Below are 24,027 nucleotides of genomic sequence, written 5' to 3'. Positions count from 1 at the left end.
GAATGCACTGGAGCAGAGTAGTTATTGCTCTAGGTTCTCTCTGGGTGTCTCAATTATACTTGAGTAAGAGTTTCAATTATAATTATTACAAACTTGGAAGAATTAAGGGTCTCAAATATGTACTTTCTGAATATTCTGCTTTTATACTCTTCGAGTTGTTGCCATAGTTATCTTCAGTTCTATTCAACTACAGACGTAGAAATCATTAGCAATGATGTTATCATGCCAAACCCATCTTGCCTTCATTTTAGTAGTAGTCATGTTCACAGTATCTCATAGTTTTATTCACAATGAAAAGAAAAAGAAAAATAATTGCAGTGTAGTTCATGCAGACAATTCTAGTTAAGCTGAGAACAAACTCAGTAGATTTGTTCTGGCCCGGATACATTTATTCAGCTGCAGTGATCTAATCTAAAGCAACTACCAATGGCAATGGTTCTTCTCAGTTTCGAGAAGCAGAAAGAAAGTGAAAGGGGACATAATTAATTCTATTGTTAAGTCAATCAACAATCAATATCAGTAATGCATGATCACTATCTCTCGAGGAAACAAAAAACAAATCACTTCTGGTTCATGCTCTTAGGAATCCTGCTTAATCATATCTTAACACTCATTCAGCTAAAAAATTCTTCAGTCTTTGGCAATAGAAGATTTCTCTTTTCCTTCATCTATATCTGATAACATCAGAAAAATGAAGCAGTACAAGAAATACTGCCTATTTTTTTCAACATTGCCTGAGCAATTATTGTCCACTTACATTAAACAGAACTAGTTTTTCCTGCTTTACAAAGAGGAAGCTGGCAACTAGAGAAATACATGCTTTCAAATACTTGTTCAGAAATTTCTGAATTTGACTTTATGCGTTAAGATTTCAAACTAAACATTTTCTTTTCAGTATAAACAAGGAAGTACTGTTCAGTGTTATAAAAATGATTACTATACCATCACAAACACTTCACAAAAGATTCAGCCTGACTTTTAGTTTAAGAGCATAGATTAGCCACAAAAATGAAAACAGATCAAAAGGAAGATATAAACATTAAGAAGATTGATTATATTTTTTTCCTATTGATTTCCAAATACCTGCTTTAGAATTTTAAAGAAAAAGAGCAAAGGTCAAAAAAATCACATTTTTAATTTGGATACATTACTTGAAGCCAGACCTTCCTGAACAAAGTCATTATGTAATGAACTTCCAACATATTGCACTTTCAGACGAGTTCAACTGCTATTACTTCAAGTCATACCCTCCTTGGACAAATACACATATAATTCATTTTGGTTTATCCTTCCAAAAAAACCCTCAGACTTTTATTAAGTAATAAATAGATAATAAAAACATTAATTAAGGAGAAACTACCACTACTTTATCCATGCTTCTTTGATTAAGGACTGACAGAATGGACCCAAATCTTACTACAACTCACTTGGATATAGCACTACACTTCATCCATCCAAGTTTAAATTATGGCAGAGTGGCTTTAAATTTGAGAATGAAGCAGGAAAAAGTTCATGCAAAAGAACAGTATTTTCTGTAAATGAAGCAGTCATTCAGCAAAATTAGTTTCACCTGACCACAAAGACTCTTATTTTGTATCCATTAAAGGAAAACAAAAAAACCCCAATGGTTAAACTACTGTACTGATCTTTTTTTGACCTGTAGAAATATGTCTGAATTTCAACCAGCTGAAAAAAAGAATAAAAAAAAAATGCAAAGGACTAAATGTTCCAATAGATTTTCTTGGATTAATTAGGTGAAAATGCAAGCAGTGTTATTGTAAGCATTCAGACAAGTAAGCCACATTTGGACTTCATGAAGTATTCTCAAAGAAAGGATGACACTAACAATTTAACTAAACATATTTGCTTTGATGTCATCTTTTAGAAGAATGTAAGACTGCATGAGTCGTAGCAAATTCATATCTGGATTGGCCCTAGCAATATTTTAAATTTATAGGTACTAACTTTTACTGAATCTACATAGTCAAAATAATATATGGAGAAATATATGCTTAGTTTACACAAAATTACTAGTTATCACATAAAATATATACTATCACATTAACTTTTATGTTAGTTATGTGCACCAATTGTGCATTTTTATGCCTTTTTAAAACTGAATGTAAAAACTGCATACAATAAATCAAAGTAGAATAATATTTGTTTGTGTGTTTTCTAATAATGACAGCACAGTAAACAGGTAGAGATATTTTGAAAGATACCTCTGCACAAAGATTTTCTGATCTTTGGACTTTAGAAAAAGGTGATGTTCATTATTATAGATCAAACTGTTCAGACATCAGCACTTATTTAATATGTCTGGGAAAAAAGATCTCTTTACCTAAATTGAAAGTTATCTGTACTTCACTAAGAATCAAGTTTTGGCTTTAATTTTAACCCCTCCCCCCCCATTGGTGTGTTTAACAGACAAATGAAATAACCAAAATGTTTAAGATTCTTTAAATTTCACAGGAGTAAAATCCTACCTGTTTACCACTCTGTCAGTCATGGTTTATAAATTATTTTAATCAACAACAAATTTCAGATCAACACATGCTATTTAACCTAATTGAACTGCTAGACATAAATTTGCAAACCAAGAAATATTAACAGGGAAGTAGGGAAAAACTTACCTAATTGTCACTTACTAAAATAAAATAAATATTCAGGTGCATATTCTGAACCAACTTAGATGACAGTTGCAGCTTTTGTTTCATAATGGTCATGATGCCGGTAACATTCATAAAGGCCCAAATTCAAGGCCATATTTTTCACCATTGCTTCAAATACTAACTCAACAAACTCAGGAGAATATTTTATCCTATATGTGTTCACCTCATTGACTTATCATTTTCTTCTACTTAGTTGCATTCCATGTTAGCTTTTCTGTTTCATGTGTTCAAATGGACCTTATCTAACATCTACAGAAGTTGATGGAACTATTTTTCATGGCCTTTGGTGTACACTGTAATAGACCTAGAGTTTGCACTTATATATGAATTAAACTGTGGGTTTATCTGATGCACAACGAATTTACACAACAGACATTGTAAACAAGTTAATGAAATGCACAGAACATGAAATAAAGTGACATTACATGGCACTATAAGATAGATTTATTAATTCACTAAAACTGACATAATCAGTAGGAGTGTTATATTTAATGGAGCGCAGCAAATATTAACATGAGAAATTCGCGACGCCTGCTGTTTTCCACACTGATGAATGATTTTTATTTTTTTTTTCTTCAATTCTACTGCCCTTTGGACTAGGCAAAACAGATTAAAAAAATTCTAGAAAAATATATTCGATTTCTGACTAGTACCAGCACTAGCTTTTCCTGTGAAGAGGCAAAAAAAAAAAAAAAAGTTAAAAACTACAATAAAATTGAAAACTACAAAAAAAATTGAAAGTTGTTTACAGACCATCAGTTGCTTTATGTGTGAAGCATTATCTCAGATGCACTTGCATTTCTAATCATTATATCTTTATTACAGAGTATTAATTTTTTGATAAAGTATGAGACAAGTTCCAAAAATCAATTATCAATTTACAAAAAAAAAAATTAAATTATCTTTTCTGTTTTGCTTTTGTTACCTTCAGTTTGATTTAATATTTATTTCTTTTCTGTATTTTGAAAAAGGGTAAATAGAAAAGTATGATTTATCTTCTCCACATAATTCTCTCTTCTGTATAATCTCATAATTTCTCCTTGTTTTGTCCCGTACACTAATCTGAACAGTTTTATTGTTTTAAAAATTATTTTTCTATGGTAAGATTTGTACTATTTTAACCCAAAGCAAGGAACTGTAGGATTTTTCAACTGTAATAAAACTGCAGACATTTGAACTTTAGTAGTTATCTTTGCTACATGGCAACAACAACAAAAATAATTACTGTGTATTACGAAGAGTTTTATCTTTAAAAAATGCCATGGCTTTGAAAAACAAGTAAACACTCTGACATCCTGATACCATGATACATTACTCTCTTTTTTTTTTAAATGTATCTATTATTTCCCAATTTCTAAATTGCTTTAATATAAAAAAGACTGCAAAACACATTGTTTATGTCTGCACAGAGAAGTATCTATTATCTCCATTTTATTTAAATTTTTCTTGAATTATGAATGACTCATTAAGTAACCCTAAAATGATAAGAGAAACAACACAATTTTCCCAAGCTTAATATATAAATGAATACCTAATTTGCTTTCCTGCTACTACATCCATATCTGCTCCTACAGTCAGACTGTCAAATCTACTGAAGAATAATTTTAGCATGAGTTTTCTTACATATCCCAAAATACATCTTCAAGAAGGTTTTAATAAATCCTAAAAGCTGAAACCCTGATCTGGAACTCGGAAATTACTATCAAAGAAAATCATCACATCTGTTTCTTCTAATCTAAGAATATTCAAAGAATATGTACAGTTTGCAGTAGTAAAACATTAGCAATATCTTAGTTCAACAGTCTGAAATAACACATGCATATTTAATCAATGTTGTAGCACATTATATAAAAAAAAAGACCTTCATGCTCCAGGAAAAATACTAAAAATATTTAAACTTTATGGATCAATATGATTCACCTCATTTTGCCTGGAGAATGTTAGTGCTTGTATTTCTGATGATCTACAACCTAAAAACCCTTGTACCATTACTCTCATCTGCTTCACCAGGTTTTGCACTGTTTCTTAAATAGAAAAAAGCTTTGGCAAAGGTGGGCTGAGTTTTCTGAAACTAGTTTACCGAAATACTTATCAAGACAACACATCTTCAAAGATTACATTTAGTCATTCTTCCTATCTCAAGGAATTTCAACATACTATGTAGAACACAGGAGCTGCTCAGCAATTGCATTAATTTGTCATTTAATTATTTTAATTTTTTTAATAAAAACACATAACACCCACGGTATCTGCAAGATTACCTGTAAGTCTTAAGCAATATGAAATCATATTCTATATTTGCCTACGTCTCCAAATAAGTATTATTAGGAAAAGCAGTCAGCAATTGTTTGGCATAGTTTAATACAATGCTGTGAAACAGTGTATTGGCCCTTGCAAATTTGTTTTTACTGTTTATTGCTATGAAAGTTTTAGAGCTGAATGACTGGCAGGTTTGCAATAATAAGGGGCTCATACGCACTACTGATTTGAAGAACTTGCTATCTTAGCTCAAATGATTTTTTTACAATGGTTATTCTATATCAATAGTTAAACATCATGTATACAACAGCAGTACTACATTAGTAAAATAAATTAGCAAGTTAATCAGTATTTCTCTTCCAAAGAGTAAACTATAGTATAAGTAAGGAGGACACATGAGAAATTCAAATGCTCCCTCATTTAAAAGTGAAGCACTTATTTGACTTAATACATTCAAAAGTTAGACACAAGTTTGAGGGAAGAAATAGAGTACTGCACAGGCCTCTTAAAGGCACAGAATGAAAGGTGAAATCATATTTTTCAATGCAAAAATATATGGACTTTTTAAAAAAAAGCTGGGGTGAGCTCATTCTAAGGTTGTACAACAAACTTGGCAATTCTATTCAATATTGCAACAGCCTTCTTGACAGCACATTAGTTTAACTTTGAGCATCGCAGCAAAAGAGTTATCTAGTTTAGAGTGCATAATAATTAATTGTTGCCCTTCACTCTACATTAAATGCCACCCATCAAAATGACAGGAATAAAAAATGATTACTCTAGAGATGCTACTTAATAGAATACCTGTTAATATAGGCACATTGGAAGTGATTTTTATATACAGAATAATCCATTAATATATTTCTAAGAGTAACAGAATATTTCTTTAAGTATTCAAAATTGTCAAAATAGAATGTCCTTTAAATAAAACCAGTAAATTACAAAATTTAATTGTAGTAATATGAGGTCATGTGGAATATTCTGGTGTATTTATTTATATAGGGAGTATTTTTTTACATTTATACAGCACCATGATACTAAAAAGAAAAGGTTTATCATCACAAATGAATACCTGAGGAACTGTTGTTTTGTGGTTCTTTTTATTTTTCTTAAATAAGAATCAAATCCTTTTCTTTGTTACTATCTGTATATTAAGGCCAACACCAAAATCCACAGAGATGTCAAATGGAATTCTTTGCTAACCAATTTTTTTCCTGAATAAATACAAGACTATGTGAGAACACTACAATTCAACAGGTTCTTAAACATATGACGTCTGAAATGTTACTTTTCTAATCAACTTAAACAGGGCAATCATATGCTTAAAATTTAAGACAGTTTGATGAACTGAGATCTTTGATCTGATGTGAAATAAGTAAATAGATACTCTGACTTGAAAAATATCCATAGCTGGATTTGTAAGGCACATAAAGTTGCCTTTCACAGACCTGTGATGCCTAATAGCTTCTGAAAGAACAGTTTTCAGATTTGGGACTTTAACATGGAATAACCAAAAGTCACCTCCAAAGCAAAACTGTTTCTTTTTTAAGCAATCATAAACTAATTGTTTATGATTTTTTTTATATTATGGAAAAGAAACAATTCTGTATTTAATGTACCTGGTTAAAATCTTGTAAAAAAACTACTGTAAGAAAGAATCCAAATAATTCTATGGTTACATCTTCTGTGGTTACATCTATATCAGTAATCAAAGAGAAGGACTGAGGTTGCAGTAATGGCATGCAATCATGCATACACTTTACTTGTTAGCACATTCACATTCCCATTTTCTGACCTATACTACACTTCAATAATGCCCAGCTTTGGCTCAGAGAGGCAGGAAGTGCTGGCAAGTACTGTGGGTGAGATAACTGGGATGATGGAGCGTTTAGTTATATACAACACAGGCCATGTCGTGTCACTTGTCCTCTAAGCCAGAAAGCAATCCCTGGACCCCAGCCCTTGAAGAGTATGTACATAGCCTTTGGGATCCAGTGTGCTACTATCAAAATCAGTGATTTCTCCAAGAATACAACCAGATAATCTTTTACCATCTTGCTCAATTCAACATCTGGTCACAAATATTTTAGTTACTCCTAAAGGAACACACAGGCTTACCTGACGAAAGACTATGGTTAAAGGAATTCAAATGTATGACTCATTTTAGGTTAGTAGTAACTTTAACTGAACTACAAGGGTCTACTTGAGTACCTTGAGGTGTGTGTGAGCACAAGGCCTCTGCTGAATTGCAGGTTCACATCCTGATGGTGGATAAAAAATTGAAGTTGTTTTTATTTCTGTAGTCTAGAAACCTTTCTCTCACCTTAAAACAAAAAACTGAAGGCTGGATATGAACTGCCTATAAAACAGTCAGCTGGATACTAACAAGATACTAATGTTTCTTCCTTTGATAGTACTGACAGTCAGGAAATTCCATCTGCATACTCTTTCCATCCATATGATTCCTTAACAGTGCTACCAGCGAGCTGGAATCACTCCTCCACCTCATCAATTTGGTAAAAGTTTGTCTGAGTATAACACATCTTGCCTCAGCTCAGGATTTCTTCTAGACTGTTTCCAAGAACTTGTGATTCTAGAAGCAGTATTTCAACCATGTAGGGTCTACATGCAAACTTCTGTATATATGCAGTAACTCATTCATTTCTACAGAAACAGACTATGGATACTCCTTTCTCACTCTTATTTTCTGAAGACAATTACATTGACTTTTTCATTACCAAGGACCATTAACTTGACTTCATTCTGTATTTAAACCTGTTATTTGATTCCGATGTAGTACTTCTAGTATCATATGACCTATCTGAATCTAATCTGTTATCTTCCCTCTGCCCAGATTGCCAAAACAAGAGACTTGACTACCTAAAGACCAGTGTCACAGACTTCTCAGATTTCTCAACATTTTCAAGATATATTTAAGGATCTGGTATATGTGATATAGCACCTACAGGCACCTTGTATGTTTCTGTAAAAGCTCCTGGTCCCATGTACCTGCACAGCTTTCCATCATATTTCAATAGTTCCAAACACACCCCTTTCTACACAAATTAATCCAAAACGTAACTGTTAATTTTTTCTTCATTTGCTCCCTGGATCCGCTGCAAAGTTGGAAGTCATGCTAATGTCATTATCATAGGCTAACCTGTGTAGTTATTCTACCAATGCCATCTGAATCTCATCCAGACTTCAAGTGAGAAAAGCCTCAAGGCCGAAATCAATACCTGTCTTTCAAAACCTTCCTTAAAATTCACTTGCATTATAATGTACAGTAAACTGAAATGTGATCCTGCCTAGGTAGCTGATGAACTATGAGTGCTGAACTTGACTCTTTAAGAAATGTACTCATTTTTCACTTTGTTTTCTTTACACCTCATAGAAATTTTCATCCTGTTTAACTACTTGAAGTATTCAGCTACTCCTTCTGAACTACGAACTCTTAAAAGCAAGTGTTCAGTATTTGTTATGTAACAACAAACAATGACCTTGTGGGGCAATGTTCTCTGAAAGCTGCCCTGTGCTACAAAAAAAAAGTCCAATTAAGCTTTCATTATTAGGCAGAAATCTCTACTGCCTTCACCTGTGGAGTCATTTGCACAGAGGTACACACCATCCTCCTCCTTGGTTTTGGTGTTTGCTTCTGCACAGGCACAAATGACTATACAGTATGAATGTCAAGATGACGAGGAAAGTGTTATGAACATTAGTAATTCCATCAGCATTTATGCTGGAGGCAGAATTGGGCTTCTAGCAGCTTCTAGAACAGAAAGATAGGAGAAGCCTCTGTTACCCCTCTACTTAGTACCTTTATCTAATCACAGTTACATTTGAAGCAAGGTGAAAATTCCTTTCATTCCAGTAAATGAAGGGCACGCTGACCAGGATTTTGACATGATTAACTACTCACTCTCCTCTAACATGCCTGTTTATTAGAAGGGGAGAGCAAGAGAGAGAAAGTAAGAGAGAGAAGTGTGTGGAGGATAAATATGACTAATTAGAAGCCTTTCTCAGATATTTTTGCAAGTTGACATTAACTTTGTCATGCTCCTTGAGCACAGCAAAGCAGAGCAATGTACAAAATCTTTCTAGTTGTTTCCATTTTTCTTCTCGACAGGGCTCATTGGTTACATTGTGTCAGCCACAAAACCAGAGAATTTCTCTAAGCAGTGGAATACTTTCACAGAATCTAATCTGAACCTGCATCACAATATAAAGCTTTCTACTTTTCACTCCAAAATACCTAGAAAATTGCTCCAGAAGATGAACTAATTGCTGTAGTACCAATTAGCTGAAAACTGTCTTATATGACAGGTGATGGTGCTCTGCTACAGAAGCACCGTATCTCTACTTCTATAAAACAGGTCAATTAATAGTAAATATATATTGTATTCTATGTAAAGCCAAAGCTGTTTCTCATGGGAAAAGAAAGAACTTCTTTAAAGATCTGGGAGAATGGAAAGAAATCGTGTAACTTTCTTGATCTTATCAAGCTGAAGTAGCATTGCCTTCATGGTTCTCACAACTAGATGCTACCTCCTTTAAGTCTTCTGGCAAGTCCTAATTAGCAAGTGCAGGTGCCACACATGTCTAATGAGCACACAAAAGAAAACAAAAAACAAACCAAACCAAACAAAACATAACATCAAACCAAACCAAAACAATATGATGAAAGTGAAGTGCCAGAACAAGCCTATTTAATAAAAATTACTTATATTTATACTGCTCTCTGACTTGCTATAAGAATGATGAGTAGTGAACACTTTCATGTTTTAAAAGGCTTATTATTTTCAATTATAACCCTTGGCTTGTTTTTTTTCAACTATGATGCTGAAAATTTCCAATATTTTGTAGCTATTTCCCTGCCAGATTGATACCCTTGTTGCAAAAAACCAGGACTTCTGAAAACACTGTAACAAAAACAAAATGGCCCTCACTTTTTTCTTAAGTCTGAAAATGCATGACTAGCTTTACACCGAAGAAATTTCACTGTCGTTATTAGAATTAACACTAGGTGATTTCCACAGATAAACCACAAATGCCTGGGGGACACACTACTGATTCAGTTTCAGCATCAAAAACAATTACCACAGTTCTTCTTTCAGACTGATTTCTGGTCAAGTCATCCTGGTGTTCAAATGACTTCTACTCTCTAATAAATTTAGAGCTAGGGACTGGAGGTTTGCATAAGACTAGTAATCATCTGGCTAACAGTTAAATCAGAAAGATAAGCAGGAAGGAAATAATTTTCATGCTTCAGCCTACAGGAATTTGTAGGGAACAATTTTACTTTTCTCTAGATACTGAATAACATTTGAAGTTAAGAAATATACCCTACTTACTTCCTTATTTCTTTTAAAGGTATGCTTCTATTTTGAAGTATAATGTTTCACCATAACACAAGTTTATTTTTGTGTGTGCTGGTTGTGTTTTTTTCCTGTTTTGTTTCTCCTCTATTTTAGCTCTTTTGTAATGGAGAAGGATGACTTAGAGTCAGAGGAATTTAGGAATTCTGGTTTTACCTAAGTTTGTAGAAAATAAATTATTTCCAGCTCTGAAGTAAGAAAGTGATACTTAGTTTTTTAAAAAACCTTAAATTCTAACAGACATTTTATACTACCCCAAATAACTGGATATTTAACTATACAGTTACTAATATCTAAAAGTTGCCTAAGATTGTATCTTTATCATTAATATTACACAAAAATACAAGGTCTGTTTTAGACAATAAAGAAGTAAAATAAATGAAAACCTTTTATTAGCCAGGTTTTCCTATCCTTCAAATAATCCTGAACCCAAAAAATCAAAGCAGAACTCTGAAATACTGTCCTACAGAAACTGCTCTTCCTCTGTACATCTGTATCTTGAATTTTCTATAAGGTTAATAACCGTCATATCATACTGGCTTTTCTTCCAGTTTTTTTTTGTTTCCCTCTCCATTTAGATGAAATAAAGAAACTCATTGCATCATCCACATATTCAGCAAACAAATAATCCTCATTTTCATATGTTTGGCTCATTTAGCATAAAAGCTGCCTTCCAATCCTTGCAAAAATTTTTGTTAAATATTATGTTTCTGAGCCCTCCAGAAATCATCACTGCTGACTTTCCATTTCCCATCCTATCACTATAATCCCTACAGTTTTCTTCAGGAAACCTTTCATGTTACCTCTAGGTTTTCCGAGAAGGATGCATGTGTGAAGTTACTCCAATAAATAAAGTATCTTGTACATCAGGTTGTCTGTTTTGATTTTTTAGAGAGAAAAGTAAAAAAAAAAAACAAAAAAAACCAACAAACAAACACTAGACCAGGACACACAACAGTTCAGCTGCTAGTTGAATTGTTTTTCTGATATATCAGGCAATCTGAAAATTTAGTCACTGATGCTAATGGTAAAAGAATCAATCAGTTAACTTGAACAGTTTCAAATTATCACTTGTATCCAATTTTTGACAAAATCTATTGACAGCACTGTGGTACATTCTTGGATTCTTATTTAATCTGTTCTCATTCTACTAGATTCTTGTTTTGTTCTTTAGGTAGGAGGACTAGATGGTATTGCACATCTCATGAGAAAACTGCTGCTATGCATTATGGCAAGAGTTACAATTTCCTTCTCCCCACCAATACTGTGCATGCCAGCGTAAAACACAAGCAAAAATAAAGCACACCCAAAGGAAAGCAAATAAGTCTTTTTCCCTCTACCTCCAAAAACATAAGTGACACTGGTCTTTCTCAAAAACCACTCTTTCTGGAAAACACTCAGGTTTTTCTGTAGGGCAAGCATTCTCTTTAGGCACATTTACCATTATTCCATGCTATGATTTGCTAAATAAATATACCAAGTGCCAAGTCTAGACTTGTGTCTTCTTTTCTTTCCTTGTCACACAATGGGGCAAAAAAATGCTTTGACAAAATAGAATGAAAGGATCCAATATGAGAAAAGAATGCTCAGCACTTTTACTGGAGACTCTCAACTTTTTTTTCAAGCAAATTACTTTATACAAGCCATCCAGTGTTCTTCTCATGTACTATATGTGCTGCTAGTTATCAAGGGCTGTTAAAAACAAGGATGAACCACTGTATATGTTACTACAGTGTGAAGATCTTTCAAAATTAAATGAAATTGTTCCTTAGACTGTTTTGGTTTTTTTTTTTTACCTTTACGGCAACAATTATGGAATTATTTGCTAATGGATGGTAACACAATACATAGACACTAACAAGTCACTGTCCATGATAGATATGGAACATTATTGTGTGATGTTTTAAACTCTTGACAAAACAATCTTCAAATATTGACTCACCTATGCAAGCTTTTTACCCAAGGCATTCTAAAGACACAAAATGAGGTAGATAGGATTTATATTGCTTGTAGTTAAGCCCAATTAAAGACAAATGCAAATTTCTCGTAAGAAATGTCCCTGTTGTGACTGCTGAGATATTTTCTAAAGCAAATTCTGTAGTATATATTCTTATCCTATCTTTAACTTGGTCATATAGTGTGCAAAATAACCAAAGAAAACTGAACATGTAAACTCAAATATAAATATATGAGCTAGGATTACAGGTGTGAAAAGAAATGGCAATACATGTGGCATATCTTCCATTAACTCCCAGCTTTTGCTAGAGATGAAGGGAATGCAAATGCAATTATTAAACTGTCACAGGTAGTTTGAGATATTGATCTAGTTAAACAGTGAAGCAGATGTCTAGCAAAGAAGTAGCTGTGTGAAACAAAGTGAATCAAACAGAAGAACTACAGCCAGTCAAAACTCAGAATGGAAGAAGGCCAGAGAGTGAACTCATTATTTCAGAAGTTATTAACCAATGAAAACTCAGGAGATTTTACTTGTAAAGATGGTTTATCCAGCTGAATCCTCCATAAGAGCTATAGTGAACAGTCTTTAGATCCTAGGTCTTTAGATCCTAGGATGCAAAGTACTGTTACGATTCAAAAGTATATATCAGATCCTGATATACTCGAGCAGTGAAATATGCAGTGTAACATGTAAATGAGAAACTGACAAGAGAAATCATAGTATAAAAAATATCTCAATATGAGTTTTGATACAACTTTCCATAAATACCCCTCAGACTCTACAAAAGGTTGCGTTACAATGTTCCATCAAAATAGAAAGGAAATATATGTTTATAAATATGTAACACCTGTATGTAACAAGACTTAAAAAGTAAAGCCAGGCAGAAAGAGCTGTCCACCTAGTTGGAGATAATGATCTATCTATAAGTACTTAAATTTTAAATCCTGTCTTTGGATGCAACTGCCTGAGTAATTAAGAATGAAGATACTGAGTTGCTAGTAGTAAGAGACGCCAAATTCTTTAAGGATGAACATTGTTCAAGGTTCAGCTCTGACGTTAAAAATACCTGGGTTCTTGGATAATTAGTGATGAATTGAAGAACCTTGTGATGGCCTTCAGAATGATTAGAAAAAATTAAGAGAAAGGATGGAAAGAGTTTTCCGGCCCAGTTTTACACACCTTAAAGACACAGATATACTCTTCATAGAAAAATAAACAAACAAACAAACAAAAGCCATTTTCTCACTAGGTTAAACTACAAAGTTACAAGCATTAACATAAAACATATTGATGGAACAAGTAGTACAAACAGATGCATATTATAAGGTGTTTTCCCTATGCAGAAGTCACCAGACCTGCTGCTTTATCTCCTAAGAAGGCCCCACACATATCTTAGCTCTGCAGAAGACAAAGTCTGGCTAGACCTCCACACACACAAAAATAATCTATTTCTTGGCAGAAGAATCCAAAATTGACTAATTGTGTTGAAGAGAGAATATTTTTTTCTTCCAAGTGCATATGGAGTTTTAGCTGATGAGTGGTACTATATCTTCTGTTGGACTGCTAGGGCAGATGAGTTACAAGTTCTTCATCCATCCTTAGCTTAAACATTGCAGTAGTTTTGCTGGCAGTAGTTTCTTCTTACATTTGATGCATGATAAGTAGTATTGAGGATGTCACATCAGTCTACTGGCAATATAATAAGGCTTTAGAGTATTTTTTCCCCCTTAACATCTAAGGAGGTTATTCATGCTAAAAAGAGTCAAAGATAAGAATTTTTCTCTTACTGCAATCTCTAACTGTATTTTAATAGAGGCTACTATGTAGATGCTCTATTTGTATGTAGACTTGGAGACCTCAGCACTCTTTTCTGTCCTTGAACAGCTGAAGGAGATTGAGAGTATTCAGAAATGATTCAAGAGAATCTTGAGGAATTAGGATGAATAGTCTCTCCTGAGTTGTTTATTTATATAGTAGAAATTCTACAAACCAAAACTGGTAAACTGAAACTGATATAAACTGAAACTGATAAATCACTTGTGGAAGTGGTCAGAGACATCAAAGCATCCTAATGAGTGTCAAGATGCAAAGTGAGAAATTGCTGCTTAACTCATTGCTATGTGTCTTTGTTTCAGCCATATACCTTCATCTACATTTAGATTTTATAGCACTGATTGTGATCTGCACTGTAACTTCTCAAAATACTTACACAATTTAGATGATTATCATAAAAATGCATTATAATTCCAGTACATTTCACATTTCTGATATAGAGAAAAGATGGAACATAAAATATCTGTGTTTACCACCATAAATGAAGCTTAAATACTATGTCAGGTTATGCAGATTTATGGTATTATTTGCATACAGCACAGTAAACTCCCATTCTGTTTAATCAATTTAAAGCTGTCATCCATATTTTGTGAAAAATGAGACTCAGAAATAACTGAGCATATTTGAAATACCATTTACAAGTCTTGCTTACAATATTTTCAGTGACTGCTGTCCAGGCAAATGAGTGAAAATTTCATTGCTATAACATATAGCATGATAGACTAAGTGAAAAGCGTGTACGTAATAATTTGCCCATGAGTGCACAAAATTTGGAATTAACTGACATATTCTTAATATTACCCTCAGTTATTGAAATACTGTTTATAGGATAGAAATATAAAACAAAAATTTTCCAGCTCTAATGTAAAGGAGAAGAAATTTAGTTCAGAAAGTAAGCTTTCTAGAACACTCTCACATAATACTAGGATTTCTTGGTACAGCTACACAAACATATCTGTTAATAAAAGCTAGAAAAGCCATCAAGGACAGAGAAGAAAGTCTTGTTGTGCAATCTGCCTCGTTCAGCCGACAAAACATCCCTGTGTTCCAGAGGCTGGCACAGTTGCTCTCTGCCCACAATAAAGATGATCTCTAGCGTTAAAAAGGATTTGTTCTTCAACTGGAAAAATTATACAAAAAGAAGCAGATTATACTGAATGTTTTAGAAGCAATTAACTAAGGGTCATAATCTGCAACTTGGTTTAACTAAAAATATCTGGCTTATGAAATTGTTGTTATGGAACAGTTTTAGAAAGTACGTAAATTTGTCATACTTTTATCCTTGTCTGTTTACACAGTATTTTACAGTCAAGTGACAATATCCCCACTTGCATTACAACTGAGGCAAAACAATCCTAAAATTGTAGGATAGCAAGGGAAGTAGATTTCAGGGTTGCCGTCTGGGTTGCCCTATTGGATGATGAATCCATTCCTGAAAAAGCCTCATAACATATGCTGTGGTTCTCTAAGGAGGCCTCAGGAGATAAAATTCTCATAGGAAGAATGCTTATTAAGAATAAAGAACAAACATGTTAACTTCCTACTTGAATAAATATCAATATAGTAATTTAGTAAGCAGAACTCCATAGTAGCTGGAAAAGTAGTTCCTTCTCATTCTGCCATTCCATCAAGATAGTTTTCAAGGACTAGCTTGAAAATCAATCAGACAAGCTCAAGGACAGAAATTAGATGATCAAGTAATACGAAATAAAAATGAAGACTGAAACATAAAAGGGCATGCATGCACTCCAGAGAGAGATACTGGTCAGGCGTCTGCTCTAGTATGAAGCATCAGGCTATTCCTAAGCTTCTTCACAGAGAAAAGATTAAGATAAATGTGTGGAGACATTTTTAAAACCCTTGTCTTCTTTTATTATGTTTTATTCCAGCTGGTAAGAGAAAAATGTAATTTAGTTATGAGGCAATGTTCAATGTGCTTTTATCACTGTTTACAAGGAAATGGAAAAACAGTTGATACTAAATGCTTTGACAGCTGAAGCCAGCACAAAAGCTTGACTTAGAAGAAGTAGGTTAGCGTAACTCTACTGAAGGGAGGAAAATGCAGGAAGTCCTAAATTACAGAATGTGGTACAAGTAAAGGTGAATCAAGCCCTTTAATGTGATAACTCATGACTTTATAGTCACAATTAGGATGATGAGCACAGTTTAATGTATGTTTACACAATATTCACTGATACTCCAAACAGCTCAGCATGAGAAGAATAAGAGCTCGTCAGTGGACCACTTTATCCAGAGTAGTTTATCTGCTTCACAGCTAGTCTGTAAAGTTGAAGCATCATGCTGAGGCAGGTACATCCCTTCCAGTTATGAAGATAGGTCACTTAGTAAATTCCTTTATGACAGACATGTTCACAGCAAACAGGCCTTACTATACAGAAAAAGATTTCAGCTTGCAGAGAATAACTGGAAATTCAGTAAATCAGGCAGAAAACGATTGGATAAAAATACTCAAGGGCTTTAGCCTCCAATCTGAGTTTTCAGAAAAGATTCATGAAGACATAGATGTTTAAAATCACACTTAGGAGACTCTAGAAAATATATTACAAATATGAGGAATCCCAGTTGAGGATTATTAATTTTAGAAGTAATAAGTTGGAAGACCTATGTCAATCAAACACATTTAGCATTTTTTAAAGTATGAAACTGATTTTCTTTATATTGCCTATGCAGAACCGCAAGCATCCTCCTCAGTTACAAACATGTCAGATTTTGCAGAGATCAACAACAGGAAGCAGCTGTTTCAATACACAGACTAGTGGAGAAAAAGGGACAATATGTGTCTATGAAGTTGGTATACAATACTGTATGAAATCAGCATGTTTCTTAGAAAAAAACAGGAGCTTGTCCAACAGACGAAAATGAAAATAAATTTCATTAATCAAGATTTTGCACTATACAGATCAGAAAATGTTCTATACTTGACAGTATAAAAAAAAAGGGTTGGCACATTTAAATCCAGTCCTAGTTTTCCTTCTAGTCACATGTAAGTGGAATTTAACTGGGGTTCTAAATCAAAGAAACAAGTAAAGGCAGAGGCATAAAAGGCGGATATTGGAATTGGAATGCAACAAGACATCAGCTGACACAAGAACCTGCTAGGGGTGACACAAAGACTGCTAGATAGCATCAGAAACAGTTCTATTACCATTGCCACAAAAGAAAAAAATGCTGTGGATTTCTCAGTTCGCAGAAAAGTAACAGGCTTAGTGTCAAGCAGACTGTATTTATCAATCATCAGCCTGGACAACAAAGAAAGGAATTTTCAAAGACTAACCACCATAACTACTTAGATTCAACAATGACAACAAACAAGATTAAGATATTTTCATATATATGGAGAACTCACAGCCTATTAAAATTCCCAACAAAGAATGACAATTAAAGAAAACACTGTCTACAACACATAGATGTTCATCCTATCCACAATGAAAATCTGTAGTGTCTCACAAACAGATGACTCATCATTTTTGAGGGGACTACAAGAAGAAAATGGTGTAAAAAAACCTTCCGGTTAACAAATGAACCTCTCCTAGCTTTTGTCTTGTTGAGTAGGCAAAGATTCCAGCTCTTTGTATCCGGGTCTCAAATTGGAAGGTAAATCCAACATTCTTTCAAAGGACAAGACTAATAAAGATTTATATTACATTTTTCCCCCATTTATGTCTAATACATTACTCTATGAAAGTCGTTTCAGCAATTTTCTCTCAAAGATTCTGGAACCTTTTACTAATATCTTAATCTTCCCCTAAATATGACTATATCACTAATTAAAGGGTGAAATACAAGTGCCACAACAGAATTCTACTTCCCGTTTTCAATGAACCAATATCTTACATTCCAACACTGCTTGGAACACGTGATAAAACAGTAAAATCACAAAACATTTGACACAAAAATAGGAGGTTTAAATCTAAAAATAATTATTCTACACTGAATAAACTGATGAGTTGTAATTACAAAACATCATATAATAAAAGACATACTAAGTACTGTTCCAAACATAGATACACCTTATGAAACACATAGTAATTATTATGAAACACTGGTAGTTAAACATTCATTATGGAAGGATTGTTATGAAATAAAGTTCTTCTTAATAAGACACTGTAGGTGGAACCTATTAATTTAGTGGCATACAGTCCAACAGTTTCATTACACCAGGACTGCAAAAGATCATCAGCTGCACGAAACTTATAATCTATGCTGAAAACTCAAATTCAGCACTATGCTGCAATGTCCTTTTCACTACCACACTTCAGTTAGCAGTATCTCCCTTTATGTGACAGATATATTTTTTGAATTATATTTGCAAGAGGCTCTTAGTTTTTCCTTTTCTTTCTTTAATATTCAGCAGAAGATTACATTTGTAACTTAGACTTGCTTCCCTATATGAACTATAGTGTTAGAAAGCATTCTCACATATAATTAAGTCATTCTGCATTAGGAGTAAAATCTGTAGACTCTCTAATATAATCCTAGACATTTTATTTTTAAATATGTTATCAGTATTTGACTGTACAAGTTAAGAGGTATTGAAAATTTCCAGATCTGAAGGTTGATATCAACTTCGGTGTAAAAAAGGTATTTTATACAACTCTATAAAAATCAAACTACTCTGCTCAGTATAAAACGTATTTCATATTGCTTTACAATGAAGATAATGCTTCCAAGCACACAAGGAATTATGGTGCTGGTCACAAAAACAGACAAGTGAGAAAGGTTTAGCAATGCTGGACTATTATTTGGCACTTCTGTTTAAAAATAAACAGTCTTTCCAGTTCTGCTAGTGAGACCACAAGTGACTGGATAGATACAAAATGCTTCCTAAAAAATATGAAAAGATGCATTTTCAAAGCATAAGTAGGAGCTCAGCCATACAACTCCTACTAACATTACTGGGAGCTGCCTGTCAAAAGCACTGTGCATCATTCTGAAAATGACCTTCAGTGATAATGATAGGGTTAAAACTTTTGAACATACCATAAATATTTTACATGAGGTGTTTCAGGAGATAACATTTGTGATTTATACTCGGCTGTACTTTCAGAAGTATCTGTATCACAGGAACACCTCAGAAATAAGTTTACTCTCTGGTTATAAAGTCCACTAAAATCTACCGTTTTTTCAATAAACTTTCATCATAAGTCTGCCCCTTAAAGCAGACTTTTAAAAAAGGCACACAAGCAACGTTATTCATTACAGAATATGTTTCAATGTTACCTATATTACTTCAATACTTCCTGTACTTTATGTACAAGTGATCTTGCTAAAAATCTTTTATAACAGTTTCTAAAAATATATTGTTGCTCTAAGGGTAGAGGTAATAACTTCTAAAAAATGAAGGGGATAGTATCAAAGAAAGATAGAGAACCCTGACACCAAGTACAGCACAACTGGAAAAGAAAAATATGAAGACTCTATTGTGTAGCACAGAATAAAATCATAAAAATCTTGGGGTTGAAGTGAGATTGCATTAGCAAGTCAAACATTAAAAAAAAACTTATTAAAGAGATAAAAGTCAATATAGTTTATATGTATTTGATTTTAAAATATTTAAAAGTGACTAGTAGAAGGAATCTGCAAAACATTACATTTACACCCCTGGAAACTGCTGATTTACTGTTCTGATTGTTTTTGCTGTCACAGAGAAAGTCTGTTGCAACATGTAAGACTATATTTCTGTGAACATCTGGAGTCAGTCTTAATTATTTAACAAGGAGAAGGTAAATATAATGGAAATTTTTGAAAAAAAAAGATGTTTTCTTGATTGTCTATGTTGAAGAGTCCTATATATCAAATCAAATTACAATGTTGCACTTGCCATATTGAGTTCCTTAACTCTGACAGCTCAACCAAATGTAGTTCCAAATACATTCCAGGCTGGGACTTTAAATTATGTGAGGTATCTCGGGGATTTTACCTAGCACACAATTAAAACCTAAATATTGTTACCCTACTTCTAAGATACTAATCTACACAAAGTAACCTGCTTTATAACAGGTAGAGGCCAATTCGGACGTCTAGGATTAACATGGGCAGCTAAGTACTCAATTTGAGATTTAGCACCATAGTATTAAATGAAATCAGACTAACAAAGTAAAACCCTATCTTTCTAAACACAGCAGAGTTTGAAAAGACATATCATAAACTTTCTAGCGTCTCTAAATTTGTAAATAAAAGAAGAAAGCTAGCTAGTATACTCAAGACTTAGATTATAAACTGGAGACTTAGTATAGCAGTGGAGAAAATTAATAGTGAGAACCCTCATCGTTAATTATTTTTCTGTACATAATGAAGTTAAAATATAAGAGTATCAAAGTAAGAAAATTTTTGTGACTTTTGACAATTATTAGTAAGAAAAAGATGATAACAATTGCCAAAAAAATCACAAAAGTTGACATGTTACCTGGCTATGACAAAGAGCACACAACTGACACCCAAGTAAGCCAGCAGAATATACATCCAGATATCAGGGGAGAGAGGATTCAGGAAGGAGAAGACGCCCGGGTTTGTACCATTGGGCTTGCGGTACAAAATACTTATTCCAAGAGTCATAAAGGGCTTGGAAAAGTCGATGACCTTCTCTCGAACATAGGTAATTGCCAACGGTGCAACTGCAAGGTCAGCTTTCTGTTAACAGAAATACAAGAAGAGAAACAGGCCATAAGTCAGGAGAAATAAGTTGAAGAAGACAATCAGAATAGGCAAAACACAAACTGTACATGGAGGAGGTTTGTTTTAGTACTAGGTTGGCTGAAATTTAAAGCTCTCTTCTACCTTGAAGTAATGACACAGGTTTATTCTACTTCCTGTTTGCTAAACTGACATAGCAGCATTAAAAAAAAATTAAAAACAGTTTTACAGTTAGAGAAGCAAAAAACCCAAACAAACTGCATCTTGCAGAAAACATGAACATCCATTGTCATGTCTTTTAAAACTTTTCAAAATATACATGGCAACATGTATCTTTGTCAGTCCTTCACTGTGTTTTTAGAAGGTGATATATTAGTGAATCAAATGTGAATATGCTTATCTAAGTGCAGGGAAAGTTCCAGGAAGTAGTTTTGCTTATTTTAGCACAAATATTGGTAAGAAAAATGAAGAATATATTAAAATAGAAAGTGCTACTCCTGAAAGGTTGCTACAGGGAGTAACTACTAACAAAGTAAAACTGTCCTTACTGATTTGTGGAAATCACTATGAAACTTGTAGATAACTGCCTATTATACACTACAAGACTTGGCAAGCTGTAAACTAAGAATTCCTTCTAAATCATGTATAAACACAGGTAATGTAATGACAGAAATGGTATAGCTACCACGAAATACTGTTATCCAAGTGACATATCTTCAGATTACACCATTGTCAGGATTACTATTCTAAGCCAAGATCTAGAGATTTTTATTACCAATAAAAACATATGAATTCATATATTTATGTATTTTATTCTTCTCAGTTGGTATTTGCATACTGTGTCACACACAAAATTCAACACAATGTTATAACATTTCAATGTTCCCTTTTTTTTTGTTTTCTCACCTTTCACAAAATTCTGCTACAACTTAATGTTGTTATGAACATTTATCATATCATTAGATCTACTCTCATAAAGTAGTTCTGCATTGCAACATGAAACTCTGTTGCCACTGTTCATTTTACCTGATAAGGGTTTACCAGTCAAAAAATATGACATATGCTTAATTTCTATCGGTATTCAGAATTTATATGTATTAATCAGACCACCAAGGCTTTATTCCACAGCAGCTGAGTTTTTATATATTGTATGTTACCGATGATATTCCACGTGATGCATAAAGAATGTAGTAACATAAGAAACTAATTTGGATTAAAATTATGAGACAACATGTAGAAATTTAAGAAACATAACAACTCAAGCTATGAGTTCTTGAGGCAACTAGAAATCCTTACCCTAAAAGTCTGAAGTCAACTCACTAGACAGTATCAGAAGAAACAGCTGCCCAAAGACAGAGAAAACACATCTTTTGGAAGACTATTGGCAGTTGTGAATTTTGATCTTAAAATATTAACAGAGCCTTAATGAATAACAAATGATTTCTCTTAAACTATTTCTCTTAACAAATACTGTAGGAAATACAACTCCTGGTCATTAGATAAAAACAAAACGATATACAAGTGAGTAACTATCGCCAGTGCAGCAAAGCTCTAGGGAAGTTGCAGATGATATTAGAAAAATGACTGAACAAGAAATAAAGCATGCCTCATATGAGAGAACAGGACAATCAGAAATTCCAGTCTGGGAGACATAGATCCAAAATATAGGTCCCTATCTTGCTATCTCAAGATTTTCTTCAGATCTTTAGTAATTGTTTCAATATTCTTGAACTATTATATTCACTAGAGAAGAAAAAAGGGATCCAGAGTGTCTACTGACTGAGGAAATAAAAAAGTTCTAGAGTGACTGACATGAAAATGTAATACTACCACAAATAACTGCTTTGGCTAATATATGTTATCTCCAAGATATTCAATCTCTTGGCAATTTTTTCATTCTGAAATGGCACTATATGAATGTAAGAGAAATAAGATGCAAAGTTTCCAAAAGTGGAGTACTAGGCTGTCCTACACTCTTCCACAATGAAGAAATACCAATAAGAGAATTCTCAGGATGAACTGCAAAGGAATGCTCTAAAGTCAGGATTTTGTCAATCTGCATTTCGCAACATTAACAAATGAGTATATATTTGAATAGCTTTCTGATAAGTTCCATAACAAAGAATATTTGTCTCACATTGCAATGATATATTATTCCATTTTTTAGAAGGCATTACATATGATTCTGGTTTCTTTAAAGAAAAAAAAAAGCTTTACCTATCTAAAAGTATAATTCTAAAAAGCATTTACTCTTGACCTTAGAGAACTTGAGATGAAGGCGTGAGTATAAGCTAGTAACTACAGAGAAAAATTCTGCACCAACTAAAGGTTACAATGGCAATTAGAAATAAGAGTGAAAAGGACATTCCAACACAAGGCACAGTCCTGAGTAAAATGGAAGAGTTGTACAGCACACGACCAGCAGCCATACCACGTGATGAAGGGGTACACTGCAGACAATAATGCCAACAGTAGTTGACAGACACTTGGGAAAAATATCCCTCACAATAAATTCTTACTTTAAGTATGTCAAGAGTGAGGAAATCACAGTCTTGCATTTACTTCAGCATTCTAAATTATGGCACAATAAACTGCAGAATGGCACTTACATTCTGCATCCATTTTGACAGTTTTTCAAAAAGAGGTTCTCTAGCAGGAAAGAGACTGTCCAGGACAAGAATGGGGAAGAAACAGTATGCATTGTACTCTACATGACACTTTGCAAAGTCAACGGAACCACCGACAGTTATTCCCCCTCTACTTTCTCAAAATACATCAGATATTTTGGAGATTACTCAATAATACTTGATCCTCCATCTTAAAGGTTAATGATAATCTGTCCTTTGATACTAGCATATGCACTCTCAGTATGGTCTAATTTCTACATTAATTTAGAACTCTGTGAGCAGGGATTGCCAGGTTTTCCCTTCTTTTTGAGACCTATGAGGGCTGCAGATAACCTCTTCACAGCCACATAAAGGTTTCTCTGTCTTTCTGCCGTGTGCAGTTGTACAGTGTTCACTCACCAACAAACAACTCAAGGTATACATGATTTATTTCTCCTACAGAAACCACTAAGGCATTCTAAAATCTCCCTCCTTTGCTTCACCATTTACATTTCACTTCAAAGCAGCTTGTTGACTGACTTTTAAGTAGTTTAACATTTAAAGAATAAAAGGGAGGATTTTTCTATTTTCAGTTGCACAGACCTGAAATCTGGTACCTAACTTATAAGGAGATAAGTTTTAAAATTATGCTGAATTCAGTCTATGCA

At 33.6% G+C, this 24,027-nt stretch overlaps 1 protein-coding gene across 1 annotated transcript in view; it reads right to left on the bottom strand.

Annotated features, from left to right (window-relative positions):
• LOC104273092 (glutamate receptor ionotropic, kainate 2) overlaps nucleotides 1-24,027 on the bottom strand; it is a 175,294-nt gene that overhangs the window by 115,214 nt on the left and 36,053 nt on the right. The window contains exon 4 of the mRNA XM_009868298.1: nucleotides 20,527-20,750. Coding sequence (XP_009866600.1) covers nucleotides 20,527-20,750 — 224 coding nt within the window. The remainder of the gene's footprint in view (nucleotides 1-20,526; nucleotides 20,751-24,027) is intronic.

This window comes from Apaloderma vittatum, unplaced genomic scaffold (assembly GCF_000703405.1).
Source record: "Apaloderma vittatum isolate BGI_N311 unplaced genomic scaffold, ASM70340v1 scaffold8084, whole genome shotgun sequence".
Taxonomy (NCBI): Eukaryota; Metazoa; Chordata; class Aves; order Trogoniformes; family Trogonidae; genus Apaloderma; species Apaloderma vittatum.
The sequence above is the reverse complement of the archived record's forward strand: the minus strand, read 5'-3'. Positions and strand labels throughout refer to the sequence as shown.